This window comes from Trachurus trachurus, assembly GCF_905171665.1.
Source record: "Trachurus trachurus genome assembly, chromosome: 20".
NCBI lineage: Eukaryota > Metazoa > Chordata > Actinopteri > Carangiformes > Carangidae > Trachurus > Trachurus trachurus.
Genome location: NC_139911.1, coordinates 22,603,211 through 22,629,758, shown reverse-complemented (window position 1 = coordinate 22,629,758; position 26,548 = coordinate 22,603,211). Strand labels below are relative to the sequence as shown.

The window sequence follows — 26,548 nt, the reverse complement described above, 5'->3', positions numbered from 1 at the left end:
GTCAAATGCCCGGGTGATTACTAGGCTAGTATTTGAATCTGGGTTGTTTTGCTTCTTTTTATGCTAAATACTTTGTACTTGTACTTTTGATACTTGAGTATATTTTTTCACAAGATACTTTTGATACGTAAGTACATTTAATGTGAGCTACTTTAAGACTTTTACTCAAGTCATTTTCTTATGGGTGACTTTTACAAAAGTCATTTTCAGTTGTGGTATTTCTACTTTTACTTAGTTATTTTTTTCAAGTACTATATACACCTCTGCTGTCTACTGTCGTAGCCTTGTCATTTCCAGTGCTAAGGCAATGTAGGGACAGGTTGCATGATGATAGGAGGCACTGGGAGGTTTTGCAAAATAATATAGATTTTGATATTGTTTGTGTAGAGTTTTGTGCATTGATGGATGAAGTCATGAGTTGTACAGAATCATTATGGCCGTCCTCTGGAGACCACGGACATTTCCCCAGTTGTTCTGAACCCTCTCCACTGGACTTGTCTCTCTGCTGTTTCCCTCCTCCACAGAATACATGAATAACGTCCTGGCGAGTGGGGAAGTCTCCAACCTTTTTGCTCGTGACGAGCTGGATGACATCACACAGGATCTGATCCCCGTCATGAAGCGACAGCAGCCCCGCCGACCCCCAACCTCAGAAAACCTCTACGACTTCTTCCTGTCCCGCGTGAGGAGCAACCTCCATGTCGTCCTCTGCTTCTCACCTGTCGGGGAAAAGTTTCGGACTCGTGCTTTAAAGGTGAGGTGGAGACCTGAGGGTGTGTGGTCATTAACACATTTACAGTAACAATACATGTTCTTCATTTCATATCCAGATGTAACTGATTGCTGATTGGTGTGGTTGGTTTTAGTTGGGAGTTGTTCAGGTCTCTCCTCAGGCACTGAAAATTGAAAAGTTTTGTTTTGTTTTCAACATCATCCAACTTCACAAAGAACAAACACACAATGTCTCCCAAACACTGACCTGTATCCAAGTCCCAAAATGAAAAACACACAATGTTGATGAGGTTGGTTTGCAGATTGATCCTCTGATATGTCCCTTTATCTTGGACAATTGAATGTTGTTTGTCTATGTTTTTGTCTTCTTTTTTTATGGACAATTGAATCAGGTTCAGACTGGAGCCACACAAACCACCAGGACACAGAAGTGCTTTGCCTTTAAAGGACAATTCCGGGCAAATTCAACTCGGGGCTGTATTTTCCTATCATTTTAGGTCTAAAAGAAGGAATCTGAAGATTTTCAGTTTAATTGCTCCTGTTTTGCAGTAGTTGTGTCTGTCCCCGCATCGCCACGGCAGCACAGCAGCTTTCCGACTGCACGTGAACACACCGAGCACAGCAACTTGGGTCTTGCGCGAGACTCCAGGAGACTTTGAATCAGATCTAGTTTTACAAACATGTCGGCTTACTTGAAGTAAATAAACTTCTCGGTGCATGTTTGAGTCGCCATCTGACGCTGTCTGTGGAAAAGAATTGTGGCTTTGAGGGATGTAAACAGCCTAAGCAGCGGAACTTGCATCTGCTCCCATTCATTGCTGCCGTGGCGATGCGGGGACAGACACAACTACTGCAAAACAGGAGCAATTAAACTGAAAATCTTCAGATTCCTTCTTTTAGACCTAAAATGTTAGGAAAATACAGCCCCGAGTTGAATTTGCCCGGAATTGTCCTTTAATGTCTGTTTATTTGTTTTAATGTTTGAATTGAGAGGTGGTGTCACCGAGTGCCATGGTTCTAAAGGGAAGAAAAGAAAGAAAGGAAACAAAGTAATTCATGCCTGATAATAAAACCAAATACCATTCAATTATAATACAATCAATCTTGTGGATTTCAACCTTTGCTAATCAAAACACCCAGAATAATCAGCTCTGTGTAGACACTGTGTTTTGAATGATTAGGCTACTGTGGTTCTGATTAATGTATGTAAGTCATTGTGAAACCCTCCAGGGTTCAGGAGCAGCAGGTTGCGAACCACAGCTGGACTCACTCCTCCAGTCTAAACTGGGCTTTGGTGGCAAATTACTGCGACTAAAATGTCTAACTGCCTCAAAGAAGTTATAAATATGAATCTGAGGGAATGACCGGACTGGAAGCTGAGATAGTGTTTTCTGACCTTTGACCTCTGACAGTTCCCAGGCCTGATATCAGGCTGCACTGTGGACTGGTTCCAGCGTTGGCCTCGGGACGCCCTGGTCGCTGTATCGCATCACTTCCTGTCACAGTACCAGGACCTCCGCTGCTCAGAGGATGTGAAGCAGAGTGTGGTGGTTACCATGGGAACCTTCCAGGTAACGTTTACACTGTGTTCAGGTGTGTATTATTAGCACAACCAGATCACGTGACCACGACTCTGCCCCCTCCCTGCAGGACCTGGTGGCTGAGAAATGTGCTGAGTATTTTGAGCGTTTCCGCCGCCAAACCTTCGTGACGCCGAAATCCTACCTGTCCTTCATCAACAGCTACAAGATCATCTACACGGAGAAGATCGCTCACGTCGGCACACTGGCCGAGCGCATGAAGACAGGTGAGGATGAGACTGAGACTGAGGCTGTGGCTGGGGATGAGGATGAGACTGAGGTTGAGGGTGAGGCTGAGGATGAAGCTCTGGCTGAGACTGTGGATGAGGCTTAAGATGAGACTGAGGCTGAGAAATACAGGTCTCTAAACTGTGTGCGTGTTATCTGTTTTTCCAGGTTTGTGTAAACTGATGGAAGCAGAACAGTCTGTGTCTCAACTCTCTGAGGAGCTGGTGGTGAAGGAGCAGGAGCTCGCTGTCGCCTCCCAGAAGGCAGACGAGGTTTTGAAGGAGGTCACGGCGAAGGCTCAGGCTGCTGAGAAGGTCTGACACAAGTCAACACATTAAGAAACACCTCTGCTACTCTAACACATTAACCATTCAGTGGAGAGTTAACCCAGGAATCTATTAGGCCTCTCCTAGATCTGAGGTTTTGGTTTTGCAGCACAGTCACAGGCACACACTCATGCAGCAAACAGCACACTCATGTCATAGCTGTGTGTGTCAGCTCGTTGTGGAGGCGTCACCCATGTGGTTGAATCACCTCCCTGTCTTTCTCTCTGCAGGTGAAGCAGCAGGTGCAGAAGGTGAAGGATAAAGCTCAGCTCATCGTCGACGAGATCGAAGCTGATAAAACAGCAGCAGAGTCCAAACTGAAGGCTGCAAAACCAGCAATGGAGGCTGCAGAGGCTGCACTGCAGGTCTCATACACACACTTTCACACATTCACACAGACACAGACACACACACACATATAGGATTTTGTAGACATGTTCCCCTCTCTCTCCACAGACCATCAAACCATCCGACATAGCCACAGTGAGGAAGCTGCAGAAGCCTCCTCATCTCATCATGAGGATCATGGATGCTGTGCTGCTGCTGTTCCAGAGAAAGGTCAGTTTGTAGTTAAAGGAGCTTGAGGCAAGATCGAGGAATAAAACTCACTAGCGATACAACGGCCGTAGCGGCCGTCAGAGTTACTGCAGCCATATCAGCCAAGCTGGTGCGGGAGCGCGCGTCAACTCTTCACAGCAGCAGCTGATGCTGTGACAGTGACACTGTGGCTGAATTGGAAACGGCACAACGTTACTATACCAGTGTCTTCCATTAATCAGCCGCCACAGTTTGGTTTGTGTCCACCGCAGCAGTCTCTCACAGAAAAAAAGAACAGCTTTCACTATCTCTCATCTCTGCCAGTCAGCCTCTCTACCTGCTGTCTCTCTCACGACACAGACGCACACACACACACACGCACGCACGCACGCACGCACGCACGCACGCACACACGTAGGCTACACACACCGCGCCTGGCTGTTAATAAACAGTAAATGCGCCATGCCGCGCTCATTGTACAGTGCTCAATTTACCGCGACACCGGGAGGTTGACCGGCCAGGCATCAGGTCAGCAGCAGCATACCGGCCGCCGCCGCTCGGCTGCTCTAGTGGCTCTGCTCTCCTCCGAACACGTCGGAGAATTTCCTTACAGGCGTTGTTTGGATAAACTGACCACGGATGAATCAATCGGCTCATTGTAAAACTATTTATTTATTTATTGAAGTAGCCTAAATATGGTGATTTTTGTACGTACAGAGCCCCAAGGCTGCGCTGCTCACACACACCTGACGCTTCACTTTTCATTCAAATGAACTAATCCGACTGCCACAGTGCCACTGTTAGATTTCATCCAGCATTTATCTCCTCAAAACAATTAAACCAGCCGGCAGAAAACCTCTAAAAACCTGTGGGGAAGTTACTCGGCTGGTTTTCTTCCCTGGGAGGAGGACACTCAGGACAGAGGCTGCCCAGCCGATGAGCTCTGCTCCCCGGCTGCAGCCTCTGTGACGAGCCGCTGCTGCTGCTGCGTGTGTGGCTCTGCACTCCTCCAAAAAATGTCGGAGCAAATCTAGTACTTACAGACGTTATTTGGATAAACTGACAACAGATTGGGACTCGAAACCGTCACTTTCTTGCATGAAAAAATATTAAAATGTAAGAAAGTGACGTTATTTCTCTATCGCTGCTCACATGATTGTTCAGGCTGCAAGACATCCGCCGACCGCTGGGCGCAAGCGGAGGAAAGCCGAAGCTGTCGAGGACGCGCATGCAGCGTCATTTGACGTCACATCCGCGGACAGCGCGGGAAATTCGGACCCAGAATTGCAGCGCATTATGCAGCACACAGCCTGTTCAAGGCAACGGAGAGATACGCGAGTGGGCTCATTCTTTTCGGTTTTTAACGCTTCATCGCCCATTAGCAGTAAAAAACTTAAAACGCATGTGAATTTCTTGCCTCATGAACCTTTAAAGCCTCAGTGAAGCCACACTGTAAAAATAAAAAAGCTATGCGTTTTGAATCTGAACTATAATTCTTAAGTTTTAAAGAAAATGACATAAAATTGGGTAAACAAATCTTTTGAGATCATTTATAAAGTAGTTGAAATAACTTCACTGCAAAAACAGCCCTTCCAGAAAGAAGTAAAATATTCTTATATTCAATCAAATTATCTTGTATCAAGCAAAAAAAATCTGCCAATGGGGTAAGCTTTTTTAGCTTGACAAGAATTCTTAAAATAAGCCCAAATTTCTTAGCTCCGAAAGACTAAAATGAGACTTTAAACTAGACAGAAAATCTTAAATTAATCCAAGTTCTTCTAAAACAAGCAATGAGAAAACACTAATTTAAGATTAAGTTACTCAAAATTAGAATTTAAGTCTCTTCACTAAATTAAATTTAAGAAATGACACCTTAAATTGGGATTGATAATGAGCATAATTTGAATAATTTCTTAAAACAGCATAACAAATTAGTAAATTAGTAAAACCGAGTAGAATGCATCATGTCCTGTGCGCCAGCTTGGGAATGTCACCCCAAGACACCAAATACAAAAAGAACAAATACTGAAAAATACAGTGAGGTGTTAGAGGAGGCGAACGGCTTAATCAGCGTTGTATCATCTCCTCTTGTAGTGGCTTGGGTGAAATGGATATATACAGACACGTAGAAGTTACGCACTATAGTTTATAGTAACATTTCTAATTTAGTTAACTGAAAAAAATATTGTTAGGCCAACAATTTTTAATTTTCTTTTTTTTAGTGCACAGGCAGAAGATTCTGACTCTCTCCCTCCATCTGTCTCCCTCAGATCGACCCGGTGACCTGTGACCCTGAGCGGCCGTGTCTGCGGCCGTCCTGGGCCGAGGCCATGAAGCTGATGCAGAACTCCGGCTTCCTCAGCATGCTGCTCAACTTCAGCAAGGTCACACACACACACTGCTGCTCTGTAACCCGGTAACATGTTGAACATCAAACGCCATGACGTGTCAGACTACAACGAGTCAGTTTGAATGAACCTTTACTCGCTCTAGTAGTGAAGAGGTGACAACAGGACAGAATGTGCTCACGGTCAGGGTGTAACAAAGATAGAAACACAAGAGCGCACACACACAGAGCTCAGTGTGTGTGTCAGTGGGAAACTCCCTTCTCATCGTATCACACAGCAGCTATCACCTGCTTTTATAGAAGCGTGTGTGTGTGTCTTGTATACCTGCTAAGCTGAGGATTAATGGAACTGACATATGTTTAGGGCTGGAAAAACCCTCTGTGTGTGTGTGTGTGTGTGTCTGCGTGTGTGTGTGTGTGTGTGTTTCCAAGGCTTCTGAATACAGTTGCTGACACTACACATACTTCCATCTTTAACACATCTGTTTGTCTGTCACTGTCTGTCACCCACTGAGCTGAGGTCTGATGACAGCCGCCCTGATGAACGGTGCACCACACTTGGACTGGATTGTAGCTGCTGGCTCAGCTGATCTGAGTGCAGTGGGACCAATCATCAGCCAGAAGCGAGCTGGCTCGTATTTTATCTAGGACATTAACTAATGATTCCTCTCATTATTATTAAGTAACAATGGGTCTGTCACAACTGAGTCACACAGTTTAAAGCAACATTGCGGAGTTTTTCGGCCTTAAAATAATGTTTCCAGACTCATTGCAATGGTAGAAAAATGGTTAATAGGATGAATGCAGCCTGAGCCGGGTCGTGTCGGCTGAAACTGCACTATGTAACTTCCCTGCACGGGTAGGAATCAGTGTGGGTTCTACTGTCAGTGCATTCAGAAGAGAGGCGTAAAGCCTGACTGTAGTGACTCCTCTGTGCTGCAGGACTCCATCACAGAGGAGGTGGTGGAGCTGCTGGCTCCGTACCTGGACATGGACGACTACAACATGGAGTCGGCCAAGAGGATCTGTGGTAACGTGGCAGGACTCTGCTCCTGGACCCAGGCCATGGTGGACTTCTTCGCCATCAACAAGGAGGTTCTGCCTCTGAAGGTACAAACACAGGACTCAGATATTAACTAGAGGGGTCCTTGAGAGGGTTCAAGTTCAACTTTTGGTAACACTTTACTTGAATAGGTATTCATAAGATTGACATAACAGCTGTCATAAACATCAATGAATACTTATGACAGCTGTCGTTAAGTGTCATTCGTTAAGTTATGTCACTTTTGATGCAAAGTTGACATTGTTTGAGATGTCCTTGTTATGAGAACTTGACATCATTTTTAAAGTTTGGCAATTAGGTCTGCTATGACAGTTTAAATTGTCTTTATGTCAAGTTGTCAGAACAAAAACATCTCAAATAATGTCAACTTTGCATTAAAAGTGACATAACTTAACGAATTACACTTAACGACAGCTGTCATAAGTATTCATTGATGTTTATGACAGCTGTTATGTCATGGTTATGACACTGTTATGTCAATCTTATGAATACCTATTCAAGTAAAGTGTTACCCAACTGTTTCTTGACATTTTACCACTTTCCAGAAATTTTTATAAATGTTTCCAAATGATTCACACCACCACAGAACAAATATTTGTGTATTTCTGGTGTTTCTTTAACAATGTTGTCCAATGGGGGGTCCGTGGTCTAATTTGTGTCAGTTTAGGGGTCCTTGATGTAAAAAGGTTTGAGAACCACTGAGCTAGAGCGCAAAGTGATAAAAGCTCAGGTTGCCGTTTAGCTCAGTGGGTTGAGCAGACAGCCCATGTGGAGAATCCCAGGTGGCCCTTTGCTGCATGTCATTCCTTCCCCCTCTCTCTGCCTCCCCATTCCTGTCTCTCTCAATCAACCTGTCAATTAAAGGCAAAAAGCCCTCAAAAATATATACAGTATATACATATAAAAAGTGTATGTGTGTGTGTGTGTGTGTGTGTGTGTGTGTGTGTGTGTGTGTGTGTGTGTGTGTGTGTGTGTGTGTGTGTGTGTGTGTGTGTGTGTGTGTGTGTGTGTGTGTGTGTGTGTGTGTGTGTGTGTGTAGGCTAACCTGGCCCTGCAGGAGGTTCGTCTGGGTGTCGCTCAGGCTGAACTTGCTAAAGCTCAAGAACAGCTGGATGCTAAACAGCAGGAGCTGGACGCTGTGCAGGTGAAGCTCTCACACAGTCACAGAAGAGTTTCTATTGCATGTTGTTTTATTGTCTAAAAGAATGAATCCAAAGATTTTCACTTTAATTGCTCCTGTTCTGCAGTAGTTCTTTCTGTCCCCGCATCGCCACGGCAGCATATAATGGGAGAGCAGACCAATCTTACGCTGTTTAGGCTGTTTACATCCCACAAAACCACTTTTTTTCCCACAGACAACAGCTCCGTTTACAAACATGTCCACTTACTTGAAGTAAACAAGCCTCTCGGTGTATGTTTGAAGCCATCTGACGCTGTCTGTGGAAAAGTTTTGAGGGATGTAAACAACCTAAACGGCCTAAGATCGGTCTGCTCTCATTATTTGCTGCTGTGGCGATGTGGGGACAGACACACAACTACTGCAGAACAGGAGGCATTAGAAAGAAAATCTTCAGGTTCATTCTTTTAGACTGAAAATAAAAACTGCATTTTTCCTGCACTTTGAAGGGCTGGAAAAAATTATATTATAGCGAACAATGGAACTGTGTATTTTTTTTCAGGTAAAACCTCTTTTAGGCCACGAAAATAGGCTGTTTCTTTGGGTCTGTTCACAACACTGTATGTTGTAAATCTCTGGGCAGGGCTATAGGCTGGCGTTGCTAATGGGAGGAGTGCAGAGAGTCTTCTACTGCAATTAAAGTACTTAGGGGCTATTTGTAGATCATACAACCCCACTTAAAAAAAATGCTACTATCCCTTTAAAATATTAGGAAGCTACATGGTTGCATTTGCCCGGAATTGTCCTTTAACCCTGAACTTTAGGCTCTTTACGACGCTGCCATGAAGGAGAAGCAGGATCTGGAGGACGACGCCCAGGCCTGCCGCCAAAAGATGTCCAACGCCACGGCTCTGATCGACGGGCTCGGAGGAGAGAAGGTCAGCCTCCACTGGTCTGGGATCAGTACTCTGCCATAACCTTTCACCCATCCACTCACCGTCATCCTGTTGTGTTTCAGGTCCGCTGGACCGACAGCAGCGCTGGGTTCCAGACACAGATCAAACACCTGGTGGGGGACGTCCTCCTGTCCACAGGCTTCCTGTCCTACGCTGGTCCCTTCAACCAGGAGTACCGCAGCCTGCTGCTGGAGCTGTGGAAGACGGAGATGGAGGACAAGCTCATCCCCTTCAGTCCTGTGAGGCTTCTCAGCTCACTGAGGATTCACCTCTCCCCACATACACATATTGATCTGTTTTTGCAAGAGTATTGATACATTTTTGTTCATATTTTTAAAAGTTTTAATATTTAATCCAAGCTTTTACTTTAGAAATCGAGCTTCTTAGCTCAGTTTCTTCCAGATTTTAGCAGAGATGGACAGAGTACTTGACCCCAGTACTTGAGTAAGAGTACAAATACTACTGGTCAAAATTTACTCCGTTACAAGTAAAAGTAGCTCAGTCGACATGTTACTCCAGTAAGAGTATAAAAGTACTTTCTTTTAAAGGTACTTAAGTATCCAAAAGTACATGTTTTTAAATGTACTTTTAAGTAAAAGTAAGAGTAAGAGTAAATTTCTTATTTTTCACATCAATGAATTACTATAATTTCTTCTAAATGAATTTAAGGAGCTTTTAACTCTTGTTTCTGAGAATGAACTCTTTGAAACCACCCGCACTGATGTGCTGCTTTTAGGGGTTAGGGTTTCCTTCTCTGACAAACACAGCTTGTGTCCAATAGGATTTTAGAAAAAGACCTGAAAGTAATGAGTACTTTTCAGCCTTCCTAGAAATTAAAGCAGAAGTAAGCGGAATGTTTGTGTTAATATAAGTCTTAAATAGTTCTATCTTCCGACAGCAATCACTTACATAGAGTGTTTGGTCTGAAACACGGGTCTGTCAGTCACTCTGCTCGGCTCTGAGCCGAGGAGAAAACTTTTCTTGTATCCTACAAGTTTTATCCAATGAGGAGAGAGAACGGCATGAAGGGCTATGTGTGCAGCCAAGGGATGCGCGTGAATGTGGTGACGTAGGGACGAGGACCAATAGATCCATGACGAGGGCGGGGGCTGCTAACTCCATCGGCTGACAAGAAGTTATGGTGCGTTCAAGGCAACCCGTAACTCGTGTTTTTCCAACCTGTGAAGTCGTACCAGTTCGATCTGGTACGAGTTCACGGGTCGGAAGTTACGAGTGGCTGTTAGTGACTTTCACAGGTAAAACAGGTCTGAAAAACACAAGTGGGTTGCCTGGAACGCTACAAAGTCGTAAGTCGTGACTTGAAGCTGTAACTTACGGTTTCAAAAGCCTACCTGGAACGCAGCATTAGCCAAAACGACCGGATCGCTTACTTCTGCTTTAACTTGAGTAAAAGTAAAAATATTTGTCTTGGAAATGTATTCAAGTAAGAGTAATAAGTACCAAAGAAATCTAATACTCAAGTAAAGTGCAAATCCTCTGGATATGTACTGAAGTACAGTACTCAAGTAAATTTACTCCGTTACTGTCCACCACTGGATTTTAGTAAAAAAAAAAACCACATCACTATCAATCTTCATTGGCTCCCTGTCCATGTTAGAACTGACTGGAAGACTTCACTGATCAATATAATGTAATAATCTATAATCTGAGTAGCAGCCAGATTGACCAGCTACAGAGGAGAACGTACAAACATTTTCTGAAAAGACTCTTTGTGCAGATCTGTTGAAAACATTCTGTCCTCTGCAGGACTTGAACGTGATTGGTCTGCTGGTGGACAACGCCACAGTGAGCGAGTGGAACCTGCAGGGTTTACCCAGCGACGACCTGTCCATCCAGAACGGCATCGTGGTGACCAAGGCGTCACGCTACCCGCTGCTGATAGACCCCCAGGGCCAGGGCAAGACCTGGATCCAGAACAGAGAGAGAGACCAGCAGCTGCAGGTGAGGACAGTGTGAGTCATTAAAGGGATATTTCAACACTTTGGCAATAGTAGTCTTAGGAGGAGGTTCACTACCTTTAATTGTCGGTGCAAGCTGTTTTTAGATCGGTGGGGCAGAGACGTGAGCTGCACTGTATTTCCACATTTCCCTCATCAAACTCATCAAATACACAATCCAACAACTCCAAAACTCTCTCATGGACAAGTTGTGACCTGCACATTCACCACGCTATGAGATAATAATGGAATGTTATGAGACTGAGTGGTTTTTGAGACAAATGTGTAGTCGGAACAACATTCCAGACATGGCTGTTGGGCGGAGTGACTTTAAAAGCGAAAGTAGTTCCGAGTATTTGCTTCATGTGTCGCAATGTTACATAATTATACATTATTATTTCATAGTGTGGTGAATGTGCAGGTCACAACTTGTCCACGAGAGTGTTTTGTAGTTGTTGTATTAAGTATTTAGTTTGATGAGGGAAACATGGAAATACCATGCACCTCGCATCTCTGCCCCGCTGATCTAAGAACAGCTTGCACCCACAATTGAAGGTAGTTAACCTACTCCTAAAACTTTAGGGATTATGACAATAGGGAAATTTTCCAAAATGTTGAAATATCCCTTTAAAGCTGACTGTCCTCCTGCTGGTGATCAATCCATACAGTAGATCTCATTTCTAATTGGTGATCTTCTTCTTCTGTGGTTCAGGTGACGTCTCTGAACCATAAATACTTCCGCTCCCACCTGGAGGACAGCCTGTCTCTGGGGCGTCCCCTGCTGCTGGAGGATGTAGGGGAGGACCTGGACCCTGTCCTGGACAACATACTGGACAAAAACTACATCAAGTCCGGATCCACTTACAAGGTAAGTCATTTCCAAGTTGCAGCGGAGACTTGGGTCACAGAACCGGCGCAGTCCCTGGTGACCATCTCCTCGTCTTGCCTCCTCTTGCAGGTGAAGGTGGGAGATAAGGAGGTGGATGTGATGAAGGGCTTCACACTCTACATCACCACCAAGCTGGCCAATCCAGCGTACAGCCCTGAGATCAGCGCTAGGACCGCCGTGGTGGACTTCACCGTCACCCAGCGAGGCCTGGAGGACCAGCTGCTGGGACGGGTCATCCTGCTGGAGAAACAGGTCCACACCAGATCAGCTGCTCAGCTCTTTAGACCGGGGGTTCCCAAAGTGGGGGTCGGGGCCCCTCGGGGGGTCACGAGGCACCGAGAGTGGGGTCGCAAGACGATTTCCAGAAATCAAATAACATTTGAAAAATATTATTAATACTGCATTTTAGCTGTAATTGTAGAAAAAAAGATACAAGTAGTAATTAAAGGGGTATTTCAACATTTTTGGCAATTCCCATTGCCATTATCCCTATAGTCATAGGAGTAGGTCCGTTACCTTTAATAGTAGGTACAAGCTGTTTTTCGATCGGCGGGGCAGAGACGCTAGCAGCTCAGCTAACGCAACGGAGGCTAATGGTATTTCCGGCTTTCCCTCATCAAACTAAATACACAATCCAACAACAAAACGTTCTCGTGGACAAGTTGTGACCTACGCAAATGCGTAGCCGGAACTACATTCCAGACACGACTGCTGGGCGGAGTGATTTCAAAAGCAAGTAGTTCTGAGTATTTGCTTCATGTGTCGTAATGTTACATAACTATACGTTATTGTTTCATAGCGTGGTGAATGTGCAGGTGTGCATGAGAGTGTTTTGGAGTTGTTGGATTGTGTATTTAGTTTGATGAGCTTGCGTCTTTCCCCCGTCAATCTAAAAACAGTTTGCACCGACAATTGAAGGTAATGAACCTACTGTAGGCTACTCCTAAAACTATAGGGATTATGGCAATAGGCGAATTTGCCAAAATGTTGAAATATCCCTTTAGATTTAAAAATAAAACCATGCAAATACATTTTCCTCCCCGTCTTTAGATGCCTAACAGATCATGTCTAACCCTAAACGTGAAAGACATAGGCGGCGCTAGGGCAGAAGGAATGGGGAAGCTAGGGACAAAAAAAAAAGAAAAAGAAAAAGAAAAAAAAGTCTTTACCCAGGCAGATATAGGGCCTACTGTAGTTTTGATGTTCATCAAACTGAGATGCAGCAGAATGATTCCTTTCATTCTCTACTTGTTTTTTTTTTTTTTTTTTTTTTTTTTTTTTGCTGTTGTAGTAGCCCATAATTAATTTAATCAATGTTCTTACCCTAAGCAGCATACGCCACGGGGCGTTTGTGTCATATTTCTCAACTATTTCTTCAGGTTTAAATCCTCTTAGTTGTAGCTCTCGATGTACAGAAGCAACAGAGTTGACAGTATCTGCTGTGCCATTGTCCTCATCCAGTTGCGCAACTGCTGTATCGCTGAGAATGTGCGCTCACACAGGTGTCCAGAGGTAGGCTGGTGACTGGAGGAGGGAGGCAGCAGGTGTCCGGGCGGTCGGGGCTGCTGTCTGGACGTAACTTAGGCCAGTGACTGGAGGAGGGAGGCAGCAGGTGTTCGGGGGGCCGCGGCTGTCCGGAGGTAGACCGGTGACTCGCGGGCAGTGGCCGGTATCCGGGGGGGGGGAGGCAGCCGGTGTCATCATGGAGGCCAGTGGCAGGAGAGAAGGCGGCAGCCGGTCGTGGAAGCATCGTGGTCGGCTTCATTGCTGCTGCTTCATGGGACTCTCGGACTCGTTAATTTTGATATTCAAAAACCTTCTAATGTCCGTTTTACCGGGCTTTTTTCTTTTAATTTTGCTGGACTGTCAGTGACTAGGGGTAAGCTTCTACGCTGCGCGTTGTAGCTACGCCGTGTGTACGTAATGACGCAGGTAACCAGTCAAATACCACTGAAATAAAAAATAAATAAACCATCGACATAGATAATACTTTAAAAATGTGTGTTTTAATGTATTTCCCACCTCTTTCTAAAATATAATTTAAAAACAAAAAAAAACATTATTTTATTTTTTCATTTTATTATTTGTGATGATTTTATTTTATTTTCTGTGACAATCTAGGGGAAGCTAAGCTTCCCTTAGCCTATTGATAGCGCCGCCTATGGTGAAAGATGAGAAGTGGCTGTCTCCAAAATGAAACCATCTCATAAGGAGAGATTAACGCTGAAACAAAGTAATTCCCTAAATGTAAATTTGCACAGCAACAATGTTTACTCATTACTACAGTTTATGGATATTACTTTGACTGAGATATTCATCTTCTGAAGTAATGTGTCAAAATTAACACATGACAGCAACAATGTTTACTCATACGTTACATGGATATTACTTGGACTGAGGTATTCTGCTTTTATCTTAGAGTAAATAGCTATATGCAAAATAAATCATCAGGCTGTTCTGTTCTTTGTGTGCAAATGTCACCTTCAGGCATAGTGGGGGTCACAGTCTATGGCACCGTTACTTTGGGTCTCGCAGGCTGAAAAGTTTGGGAACCGCTGCTTTAGACTGGTCAATAAATAGAAGCTGAATATGACCTTGTCCTCTCTGTGAACCTGAACAGGAGCTGGAGGCGGAGCGGGTGAAGCTCCTGGAGGAGGTGACGTCCAACAAGAGGAAGATGCAGGAGCTGGAGGACAGTCTTCTGTTCAGGCTGACCAGCACCCAGGGGTCCCTGGTGGAGGACCAGTCTCTGATCGAGGTGCTGAGGGTCACCAAGACAACAGCTCAGGAGGTACGGCTCTGTCTGCCTGCAGCTTCAGCTTCACTCTGTGTTCACTGCAGCTCTTCTTCTTTTTTTTTTTTGTGAAATACGAGACAAACAACACAGTGAGGTATATCGATATATACACAAAGTTTGAACAAGGTGTGTGTGTGTAATTCAGGTATAACATATGATATAAATGGTGGTCATAATAAAGCAGTAATAAAGAACTAAATTAATGGATAATAATAGTAATATCGGTCATAATAATAATAACAACAGTTAATAGTATTAAAATTAACAGCTGTGACAGCATTAGCTAGACAGCAATAATAACATAACTAATAATAGTGATAATAACAGTAATAATTCTGAAAATGAGAAAGAAAAATAAGAACAAAGGATGAAAATAGGATGTGGGAGCGGAGGATGGGTACATAAATGAAATTTTGAATGAAAAAAAAAAGAGGGAAATGAATGAAATTGTGAGAGCGGAAAAAATAAATAAATAAATAAAGGTGTCACTGCAGCTCTTCAAACCAGATGATCTCGTGTCCTGGCCTCGCAGGTGAGCGAGAAACTGTCGGTTGCCGCGGAGACGGAGGTGAAGATCAACCAGGCCCGGGAGGAGTACCGGCCCGTGGCCACCAGGGGCAGCATCCTGTACTTCCTGATCGTGGAGATGTCGCTGGTCAACATCATGTACCAGACGTCCCTGCGTCAGTTCCTGGGGCTCTTTGACTCGTCCATGCAGAACTCCGCCCGGTCGCAGCTCACCGCCAAACGCATCGGCAACATCATCAGCTTCCTCACCTACCAGGTGACATCACATCTCATCTGATATAATCCTGTGTGTGTGTGTCGGCTTCTGACCTGCTCAGTTCACAGGGTTCTTACGGATCCTTAAAAAGTCTTAAAAGGCATTGAATTCATTAATCTAAAAACAAGGCCTTAATTGGCATTAAAATGTCTTAAATCAATTTTTCAAATGTCTTAAAAATGTTAACACTTGGTAAGTGGGATTTTATGATTGTAATTAGTCTCAAATCTCAAAATAATTGGTAACATTCCGACATAGAGAAGTTAGTGGCGGCCGTCACCGCTAAATCTCTCACCGCCACCAGCTCCCGAGTCAGTTTTTTTTTTTTTTTCTGACTTTTTATGCATTTATTTTGAAAGGACAGCCGTGGAAAACTCATGCGAGTTTGTCGTTTTCACCAAAGTCCGTACTTTTAATGGAAACACACAGAACTCAAATTTCTTTTAATGCGCATTTCCCAGTTATTTGAATCACTTTGGATGGAAACATACGAACGAGCAAACGTGTCCTTTTTAGTTTATCATCTCCTCTCAACAAATACACAGCTGTTAAATGATGTCACTCACTCACTCATAGCCCCCTCCCCCCCCAATTATTCATGTAGCAGTCGCTTTACCTTGGACCACATAGGAAAGTGGGTAAAATTGTCCCTTACCCTATGTATGTGGTGATGTTTTTGGGTTTTTTTTTTTGCATTTGTGTTTAATGTGAAGTCTGTCTTAAAGGAGCATTATCGCAAATACAGCAGTAATAGCATAAAATAAGCTGACATATGCAAAAGATGGGTCGGGGGGAGCCATAAGTAAATTTACAAAAAAAATCGCCAACAGTATAGTGTCCGTGGGGCAAATGCAGCATTTGTCTTTGTTATGATCCAAGCCGGCCCGGCGCTTGCTGCGTTAAAATGCACTCGGAACTCGCAAATCCGACCTCCGAACCGGACAAATATGCAACAGTAAGTAATGTAGCAGTGTCAGGCTGCTTACAGTCACTGAATCGCTGGTAGAACACTTTGTCTCCACGTCCCTGTGTCTTTCTTCAGCTGTCCTCTCAGCGTTATTAAGGAGGAGGACGTTTCAGTTGTTGTTGTCGTTGTTGTGGTTGTGCGCGACGTAGAGCTGCCGCTTCCACTAGCGAGTTTTCTTTTTCCCGCGATTGCACGTTCATTCGGCCTGGTGAGGGAGGAGGAGGGAGGAGGGAGAAGGAGGGGGGGCGGGGGGGACTAAACGAGGCTGCTCTCTCTCTCTGACAGCTGCCCACTTGTTTATATCTGATAAGCTCCGCCTGGCTCCATCTAGTGGCCGAATTTTGCGATAATACTCCTTTAAATTTCATTTCAAGTGGCATTAAAAACGTCTTAAAAAGTCTTAAATTTAACTTGGCTTAAGCTGTAGGAACCCTGGTTCAGCATCAGGCAGTGTGAGTGTATCACAGTCTGGTGCTGTAAGTGCTCCATGTTTGTCTGTCAGGTTTACTGTTACACAGCCAGAGGTCTGTACGAGGAGCACAAGCTGCTCTTCACTCTGCTGTTGGCTCTGAAGATCGACCTGCAGGCCGGAAACATCTCGCACCCTGAGGTGCTCACCTTCGTCAAAGGTCACACACCCCTCCTCTTCCTCCACCTCACTCTGCACCTTTCTTTTTATGCTTCACTCAGCAGTTATGACAAGATTTCTCTAAAGTGGTTCATATCTGACTCTTATGGCTATATGATAATCAGTGATGCCAATAACGGCGTTTTTTACGGCAGTATGTTTTTCAGTAAGGATTAATCCAAAAAATTACTGTTTCCCCCATTACATTTCTGTTAATAAAATGTGCCATTAAACCGTTACTTGACTTAAAAAGTCCCATCAGAAAATAATACACCGTGGTAAAGGGATAGTTCAACATTTTGGCAAATTGGCCCATTGCAATAATCCCTATAGTTTTAGGAGTGGGTTCGTTACCAGCAGGAAGCTACCAGGTTCGTTAGTGTGGTGAATGTGCAGGTCACAACTTGTCCACCAGTGCGTTTTGGAGTTGTTGGATTGTGTATTTGATGAGTTTGATGAGGGGTTGAGAATTTCATGAGCCTCCGTAGCGTAGCTCTGAGCAGCTCGCGGCTCTGCTCCGCCGTTCTAAAAATAGCTTGCACCGACAATTAAAGGTAACGAACCTACTCCTAAAACTATAGGAATTATGGCAATGGGCAAATTTGCCAAAATGTTAAACTATCCCTTTAAGTGTAGAACGTTATATACATATTTTTTTTCAGTTCATCAACTGTTCGAAAAAAGCAGTTTATCTGGAACCAACCAACTCACTCTGTAATCCTCCACACGACAGGCGCGCTGTATCACTCCGCCTCTTCCACACGCCGCTGATCCAAACAGCTGATAGGCGGAGTGATACAGCACGTCACAGAGCCTGTCTGTGTGGAGGGATACTGAGTGAGTTGGTTAGTGCAGCAGTTAGATAAACGGGGGTTAGGGAGGGAAGGCCAAGTCATTTAACATATTTGAGCATTTTATTAAAAAGTGATGCAATAGTTACTTTCCTTGTGATTAATTACTTTTATCATGTAGTAACTCAGTTAATAACTCAGTTTCTTTTTGAGGAAAGTTAACTAGTAACTATAACTAATTACTTTTTCAAAGTAACGTGCCCAACACTGATGATAAGTGTGTGTGTGTGTGTGTGTGTGTGTGTGTGTGTGTGTGTGTGTGTGTGTGTGTGTGTGTGTGTGTGTGTGTGTGTGTGTGTGTGTGTGTGTGTGTGTGTGTAGGTGGTGCCTCTCTGGACCTGAACTCCGTTGAGTCCAAACCACAGCGCTGGATCCTGGATCAGACGTGGCTTAATCTGGTGCAGCTGTCTAGTCTGCCTCCGTTTACCCAGATCCTGAACCAGGTTAGAGCCCGACACACACATCTACACACATCATGGTGTAGAGCACACACACAGAGACCTACAGAGAGTCTGCTTCTTCATCTCCAGGTGAGCCAGAATGAACGTGCCTGGAGAGCCTGGTTCGACCACCCAGCGCCAGAGGACGCCGCGCTGCCGGACGGCTACGAGGACAAGCTGGACTCCTTTAGGAAGCTTCTGCTCATCCGGAGCTGGTGTCCGGACAGAACCATCGCTCAGGTTGGACCGCCCGCCCCTCTGGATGTTCATGATGATCCCTCTACCACCACACTTCCTACTGAATTAAAGGGATAGTTCACCCAAAATTCAAATTTCATTATCTACTCACCCTCATGTCGACTAAGAGCTGTGAGAATTTTCAGAGTCCTCCGTCCCTTCTCTGAGTTATGGGGGGGTCCGCGCAGCAGTATTTGTCCATATAATGGTTGTCAATGGATACCAACTTTCTTCGTCCAAAAAGGCACACCAAAAAACATCCAAATACCTCCATACTGCTCGTCTGTAATGTCCCTCTTGTATTGAAGCCCCAACATGAGAAATTGTTACGAAAAAAATTAAATAAGTCTATTAAGCTTGTTTGTAGCGGAAGCTCCCAGTGTCTCAGTTCACTGCTCTCAATACAAGAGGGACATTACAGACGAGCAGTACGGAGGTATTTGGATGTTTTTTGGTGTGTCTTTTTGGACGAAGAAAGTTGGTATCCATTGACAACCATTATATGGACAAATACTGCTGCGTGGACCCCCCCTTAACTCAGAGAAGGCACGGAGGACTCTGAAAATTCTCACAGCTCTTAGTCGACATGAGGGTGAGTAGATAATGAAATTTGAATTTTGGGTGAACTATCCCTTTAATGCTAAAATCTATTCATGTGTACCGTGTGTGTGTGTGTGTGTGTGTGTGTGTGTGTGTGTGTGTGTGTGTGTGTGTGTGTGTGTGTGTGTGTGTGTGTGTGTGTGTGTGTGTGTGCTGGCTAGGCACGGCGCTATATCTCAGAGTCTCAGGGTCAACAATACGCTGAGGGTTTGGTTCTGGACCTGGATGCTATGCTGGCAGAGAGCGACACCAGGACGCCTATGGTGTGTCTGCTGTCGATGGGATCGGATCCGACAGAGAACATTGAGAGACTCGCCAAGAGCAAGGTGAGAGATCTGAAGGAGGGACCAGGAAGCAACTCACTGGAGGGAGGAAATGTAAACAATGGAGAGGGAAAGAAGGCAGATCAGAAAAATCAGAAGAACATTTATGAAGGATAAATTAGTAGACACCATGATAGGATAAGGGAAGGATTGATAAATAGAGGAAAGAAAATAAAAGACATTTATCAGAAATGAATATGAATATTCAAAATTTCAGTACTTAAAAATACTGACAATGTCATGTTGCTTGAAAGTATTTTGTTAGTTAGTCAGCAGCCTAGTCCCATTTGTTTATATCTGTAACCATAGCAACCCAGAGCTGGTGCATTCTGGGAAAGTAGAGGCTGCCATTTTGCAGTGATCAGCTACGGGGTGTGACCTCTCAGTTGTCAGCTTCGCCTTCTCCGTCTTTCTTTCTCTCTGTTCTTGGCTAAAGCAACGTTTGTAAGTATTCTTCAGTATGTAACATTGAAACGTTACTCATTTTGAATTTTGTTGTTGATTGTGTCAGCTAAGATGTTGATTAGCATTAGCAAGGCCCAGTTAGCTTTGTTAGCTCGATTGTATTTATCATATGTTGTGCTGTTATATTAGCCAAGTGTGCTAGCTACACTGATATTCTGTATTGGTCTGTTTAATAAGTATTTTACTGTATTCTGTTGCAGTTTCACAAATATCTCAAGTAAACTTCATGGAAGTAACAAAGCTGTCTCCTGGAGTTCTTGGGACTGTTTAGCTGAGTGGAACATAGTCCATGACAGTGAAAAAACGGCAATACAGCTAACGAGGGACACAAAGATTGCCATTCTACGGAGCAACTCAATAACAAGAGATAAGCGGCTAACACTACAGCTTCGAGACAGCTTCACATTAGCTTTCTTCTCCTGATATTGAAAACGCAGTGAGTCACAATGTCACAACGTAGCAACAGTAAAAAAGAAAATGAAGATAACCAGTCTGAGGCAGTACGCTCAAGGAGCAGTCGCTCATCTGGTACATCGTCCAGCACAAAGATTAGCATGGCCATCGCCAAAGCTAAGGCAAAAGCCGAAGCAGCGCAAGCTAGAGCGGCACATTCACAAAAAGAAATTGAACTTAAAGTAGAGCAAGCACGTATTCAAGCCAATCTTGATGCGTTAAATGAGGAAAAAGAAAAGGATGCTGCCATAGCAGAAGCTAATACTCTCGTGGCCGGTTTACAAGATATGGGCTTTGAAGTACGCAGTGAGGCTCGCAGCCTCGTTCTCCAATCTATCAAAGATGAGCGTGTCGCCGCCTACGTGTCGGCCCAAGCCAGCCTATGCAGCAGGGGTTTATCTGTTGAAAGAGGGAACGACAATGCATCGCTAACGCTTCATCCTCCACCTCCTCAACCAACCAATGTTATCCCTTCAACACCCCACCCACTCAATGCAAGTCAAATGCAAGCTGCTGTTTCGGCCGACGTTAAGCCGCACCCGGTTCCTCAGGCCTTTCAGACCAGTGGTGCGCCGCCACAACAAAGCTTCAATCAGCCCCGTAACTCCTCTCCAGATCCTCAGCTTCGTGGAAGACGTCCGCAACAGAACTTCAAGCAGGAACCCTCCTCTCCTACGCACCACCCTGTTCACAGGACATCTTATGGAGCTAGCCAAGACCATTCTGCATCGAGTGGAGACCTCATCAAATACCTTGCTCGCAACCGCCTGGTAACGTCAGGCCTCACCACATATGATGACCAACCAATGAACTATTGGGCCTGGAAATCATCGTTTCTAAATGCTATCGCCAATCTAGACATGTCCGCCGCAGAAGAACTCGACCTCCTCACCAAGTATCTGGGGAAAGAGTCGGCAGAACAAGTTAGACGAATAAAAACAGTCAACATCAGGAATCCAGCTACTGGACTGTACATGGCATGGGGACGCCTCGACGAAATATACGGCTCACCAGAGGCCGTCGAACAAGCTCTGTTCAACAAATTAGAGAACTTTCCAAAGGTTACAACAAAGGATCCACAGAGACTCAGGGATCTAGCCGATCTCTTGTCAGAGCTACAAGCCGCCAAGGAAGACGGCTACCTCGCAGGCTTGTCGTACTTGGATACCTCCAGAGGAATTAGGCCTATCATCGAGAAACTCCCATACAACATACAAGAAAAGTGGCTTTACTTCGGTACAAGATACAAACAAGAACATTCTGTTAGTTTCCCACCTTTCTCCGTGTTGGTAAACTTCATCTCCTCGGAGGCAAGAGCTCGCTCAGACCCAAGCTTCAACCTCTTCACACAAGCTCCTGCAGAGAGAAAGGGCAAGTGGGAGAGACCCGTGAAGACATCTGTGTATGTCCACAAGACGCAGGTCTCAGGTGCTACTAAAGCTGAGTCTAGAGAAACTACAGAACGAATCGATCCAAACAAACACTGCCCTCTGCACAAAAAGCCCCACCCTTTGAGGAAGTGCAGAGGTTTCCGTGAGAAGAGCATAAATGATCGCAAACAGCTTTTGAAAGAGCATTACATCTGCTTCCGCTGTTGCTCCTCCACAGAGCATCTTGCAAAGAACTGCACCGCTGAGATAAAATGTACAGAGTGTGAGAGCACCGCTCATGTGACGGCACTTCACCCCTATCCACCTACCTGGAAATCTAAGTCGTCCCCTTCCACTTCAGAGGATGGCGGGGAGGAGGACAAAGCGGACAGCCAGGAGGTCAAATCGACGTGTACACAGGTATGCGGTGAAGGATTGAGCGCCAGAGCATGCGCTAAGATCTGCCTCGTCAGCGTGTTCCCGAACGGATGCAGAGAGGAGTCCAAGAGAATGTACGCCATATTGGACGAGCAGAGCAATCGCTCCCTGGCACGGTCAGAGTTCTTTGAGGTCTTCAAGATCTCCGGAAGCTCCTACTCATATACACTCAAGACCTGTGCGGGGCGTACAGAGACGGCGGGGAGGAGAGCTATCGGTTACACAGTGGAGCCAGTCGATAAGGGAGTAAGCATGCCTCTGCCTACACTCCTCGAGTGCAACCAAATCCCTAACGTCCGTGCCGAGATCCCTACGCCAGACGCAGCTTACCATCATGCCCATCTGAAGCACATCGCTGACAAGATTCCGCCTCTGGATCCGGACGCCAAAATACTCCTCTTACTGGGCAGAGACATCCTACGGGTCCACAAGGTCCGAGAGCAGATAAGCGGCCCAGGAGATGCACCGTTTGCTCAAAGGCTTGACCTAGGATGGGTCGTCGTCGGTGACGTGTGCCTTGGAGGCGCTCATAAACCACTCGAGGTGAGAAGCTACAAAACGACCATCCTGGAGAATGGTCGTGTGAGTCATCTTCAGCCATGCAACAACCACATCACAGTGAAAGAGGTATTTGGTCAAGCACCTAAACATCAACATCATCTAGCACCAACTTCCACCTGCGGCTCAATGACGCTCATTGGAGACTGCTTGGGGCAGACCGTCTTCACTCGTACTCCAGACGACCACAGACTCGCTCCATCCATGGAAGATCTGGAGTTTCTGAGGATAATGGAAGCTGGGTGCTATCAGGACAGCTCCAAAAGCTGGGTCGCACCATTACCATTTCGGTCGCCGAGACAGCGACTGCCCAATAACAGGAAACAGGCGTTCGACCGTCTTGTCTCACTCCAGCGCTCATTGGAAAAACGTCCACAGATGAAAGCTGACTTCCTAGAGTTTATGGAGAAGATGCTCAAGAAGGCGCACGCAGAGGTTGCCCCGCCGGTGCAGCCTGGACAAGAGTGCTGGTACCTGCCCCTGTTCGGGGTGTATCATCCCAGGAAGCCAGATAAGATCCGTGTGGTCTTCGACAGCAGCGCGTCGTGTGAGGGAGTATCGCTCAACGATGTTTTGCTCACCGGCCCTGACCTTAATAATAGCCTGCTAGGTGTTCTTATGAGGTTCAGGAAGGAGCAGGTGGCGATCACCGCTGACATCGAACACATGTTCCACTGCTTTGTCGTGAAGGAGGAACATCGTGATTTTCTCCGCTTCCTGTGGTATAGGAACAACGACCCAACCACTGACATCGTGGACTACAGGATGCGGGTCCACCTTTTCGGGAACAGTCCCTCGCCTGCCGTTGCAGTGTATGGTTTGCGACGGGCAGCTAAGGAAGCAGAGGCTGACTATGGCAGCGACGCAAGAAGATTCGTCGACCGTGAGTTCTACGTCGACGACGCTTTAAAGTCCTTCAGCACAGAGGAAGAAGCCATCAGCGTTCTTGGGCGAGCGCAGAAGATGCTTGCGGCTTCTAACCTCAGGCTACACAAAATTGCTTCAAATCGACCTGCAGTCATCAAAGCATTCCCATCCGAAGATCGATCTAAGGACGTCAACAGCCTAGATCTCTTCGTCGATGATTTGCCCATTCAACGTAGCCTTGGATTGTCCTGGGACATGTGTACAGACAACTTCATGTTTCAGATTGAAGACGACCACAAACCGTTCACCCGCAGAGGGGTACTCTCAACCGTGAATAGCCTCTACGATCCGCTAGGGTTCCTCGCACCCGTCACGGTTCATGGAAGACTGATACTCAGGGAACTTACCACGCAAGCAGAGGACTGGGACTCACCTCTTCCCAAAGACATGGAGATCGAGTGGACTCGATGGAAACAGTCACTTCAAGATCTAGAGGGTCTCCAGATACCTCGTCCTTACACGTCTTTCTCCACCTCAGGTGCTCTGAAAAGAGAACTCTGTGTCTTCGCAGACGCATCAGTCAAAGCAATAGCAGCTGTGGCCTACATCAAGGTGACAAGCCACCAAGAGCAGACTGAGATTGGCTTTGTCTTCGGGAAGGCAAAGTTGGCCCCTCAGCCTGGCTTGACTATCCCGAGACTCGAGCTTTGTGCGGCAGTACTCGCCGTTGAGATCGCCGAGATGGTAGTCACAGAGATGGACACAATATTTGACAACATCACCTACTACACAGATAGTAAGGTAGTATTGGGGTACATCCATAACCAGTCAAGGAGATTCTATGTCTACGTACACAACAGGATCCAGCGAATCCATCAATCACCTTGTCTTGGCCAGTGGAAGTACGTTCCAACACACCTCAACCCAGCTGACATCGGGTCAAGAACTGTGACACCAGCTCTGCTTAGCAGCACAACGTGGCTCAAAGGACCAGCCTTTCTCCGTGACGTGATTTCGCAGTCATCTGAGCTTCAAGAGACCTACGACCTTATCGATCCCGACACCGACTCTGAAGTGCGTCCTCAGGTGGTGACAAGTCTCACTCAGGTTACCAGAGACGTGGTACCTCCACAACGCTTCGAGCGTTTCTCCAAGTTCAGCATTCTCCTCACAGCCATAGCGCACCTCATCCATGTAGCTCGTTCCTTCGCCCACTCTACCCAGAACGGATGTCGGGGGTGGCACATCTGTCGCCCTACAGAAGAAGAGCTACTGAGAGCCAAAGTGTGCATTGTGAAGAGCGTCCAGAATGAGTGCTATACAGAGGAACTTAAGTGCATCAACTCAGGGTCCAACATTCCATCCTCTAGCAGCCTGTGGAAGTTGCACCCCACCATGGACCAAGACCAACTTCTCAGAGTAGGAGGCCGGATTGGACAGTCAGGTCTGACCACGAGCGAGACTCACCCCATCATCATTCCTGGCCGACATTATCTCGCAACCCTGCTTGTGTCACACTATCACGAAGCAGTGAAACACCAAGGGAGACATCTAACCGAAGGTGCCATTCGAGCAGCAGGGTTCTGGCTGGTAGGAGCTAAACGCTGCATCAGCAGTTTGCTTCACAGATGTATCACCTGTAGAAAGCTGAGGGGAAAGACCGAACATCAGCAGATGGCAGCCCTGCCAGCAGAACGGCTACAAGTAGCACCTCCTTTCACCTATGTAGGTGTCGACGTCTTCGGACCATGGGACATCGTCTCACGCCGCACAAGAGGAGGAGTCTCCAACTCCAAACGATGGGCTGTGATGTTCTCATGCATGTGTTCAAGGGCAGTTCACATCGAGGTTATTGAGGCAATGAGTTCCAGCAGCTTCATCAACGCCTTGAGGAGGTTCTTTGCAGTCAGGGGCCCCGCGAAGCAGATCCGCTCTGACTGCGGAACTAACTTCATCGGTGCCTCCCGTGAGCTGGAGATGGACAAGACCAATCCAGGCTTCAACAGTGTGGAAAAGTACCTGGATACACAGAGGTGCACCTGGGTATTTAACCCGCCACACGCGTCCCATATGGGCGGCGCGTGGGAACGAATGATCGGCATCGCCCGCCGCATTTTGGACTGTATGCTGCTTGAGCAAAGGAAGTCTCACCTGACGCATGAGGTTCTAACGACGCTCATGGCCGAGGTAGCTGCGATCATGAATGCTAGACCGCTCATTCCCGTGTCATCGGATCCGGAATCGCCTCTCATCCTCACCCCAGCGATGCTCCTGACCCTTAAGACAGGTGCTGCACCCCCTCCTCCGCCAGGCAGCTTTGAGGAAGTGGATCTCTTCAGAGAGGAGTGGAAGCGGGTTCAGGGCCTAGCAGACATGTTTTGGAACAAGTGGAAACACGAATACCTCAAGACGTTGCAGCTTCGGCACAAGTGGCAAGGAAAACGGCCGAGCCTCCAAGAAGGAGACATCGTCCTCCTGAAAGATAATCAGGCAAAGAGAAATCAATGGCCTATGGGCATCATCACAAAAACCTTTCCAGGAGAAGATGGATTGGTTCGGAAAGTCGAAGTGGAAGTCGTCAAGGATGAAACCAGAAAGACCTTCTCTCGACCCATTACAGAAGTGGTTCTGCTTCTCTCTCCAAAGACTGATTCTGTTAAGTAATGTGGGTTCTTTAAAGACCCCAAGCGGGGAGTGTCATGTTGCTTGAAAGTATTTTGTTAGTTAGTCAGCAGCCTAGTCCCATTTGTTTATATCTGTAACCATAGCAACCCAGAGCTGGTGCATTCTGGGAAAGTAGAGGCTGCCATTTTGCAGTGATCAGCTACGGGGTGTGACCTCTCAGTTGTCAGCTTCGCCTTCTCCGTCTTTCTTTCTCTCTGTTCTTGGCTAAAGCAACGTTTGTAAGTATTCTTCAGTATGTAACATTGAAACGTTACTCATTTTGAATTTTGTTGTTGATTGTGTCAGCTAAGATGTTGATTAGCATTAGCAAGGCCCAGTTAGCTTTGTTAGCTCGATTGTATTTATCATATGT

General features: G+C 45.9%; 1 protein-coding gene across 1 annotated transcript in view; it reads left to right on the top strand.

Moving 5' to 3' along the window:
* dnah5l (dynein, axonemal, heavy chain 5 like) overlaps positions 1-26,548 on the top strand; it is a gene marked incomplete at its 5' end in the record, with an annotated part of 91,336 nt that overhangs the window by 52,864 nt on the left and 11,924 nt on the right. The window contains 20 exons of the mRNA XM_083995324.1: positions 525-754; positions 2,145-2,303; positions 2,383-2,539; positions 2,709-2,854; positions 3,097-3,231; positions 3,323-3,424; positions 5,674-5,787; positions 6,693-6,860; positions 7,853-7,957; positions 8,755-8,868; positions 8,949-9,125; positions 10,654-10,848; positions 11,557-11,712; positions 11,803-11,985; positions 14,354-14,524; positions 15,063-15,314; positions 16,784-16,910; positions 18,082-18,203; positions 18,291-18,440; positions 19,199-19,363. Coding sequence (XP_083851450.1) covers positions 525-754; positions 2,145-2,303; positions 2,383-2,539; positions 2,709-2,854; positions 3,097-3,231; positions 3,323-3,424; positions 5,674-5,787; positions 6,693-6,860; positions 7,853-7,957; positions 8,755-8,868; positions 8,949-9,125; positions 10,654-10,848; positions 11,557-11,712; positions 11,803-11,985; positions 14,354-14,524; positions 15,063-15,314; positions 16,784-16,910; positions 18,082-18,203; positions 18,291-18,440; positions 19,199-19,363 — 3,128 coding nt within the window. The remainder of the gene's footprint in view (positions 1-524; positions 755-2,144; positions 2,304-2,382; positions 2,540-2,708; positions 2,855-3,096; positions 3,232-3,322; positions 3,425-5,673; positions 5,788-6,692; positions 6,861-7,852; positions 7,958-8,754; positions 8,869-8,948; positions 9,126-10,653; positions 10,849-11,556; positions 11,713-11,802; positions 11,986-14,353; positions 14,525-15,062; positions 15,315-16,783; positions 16,911-18,081; positions 18,204-18,290; positions 18,441-19,198; positions 19,364-26,548) is intronic.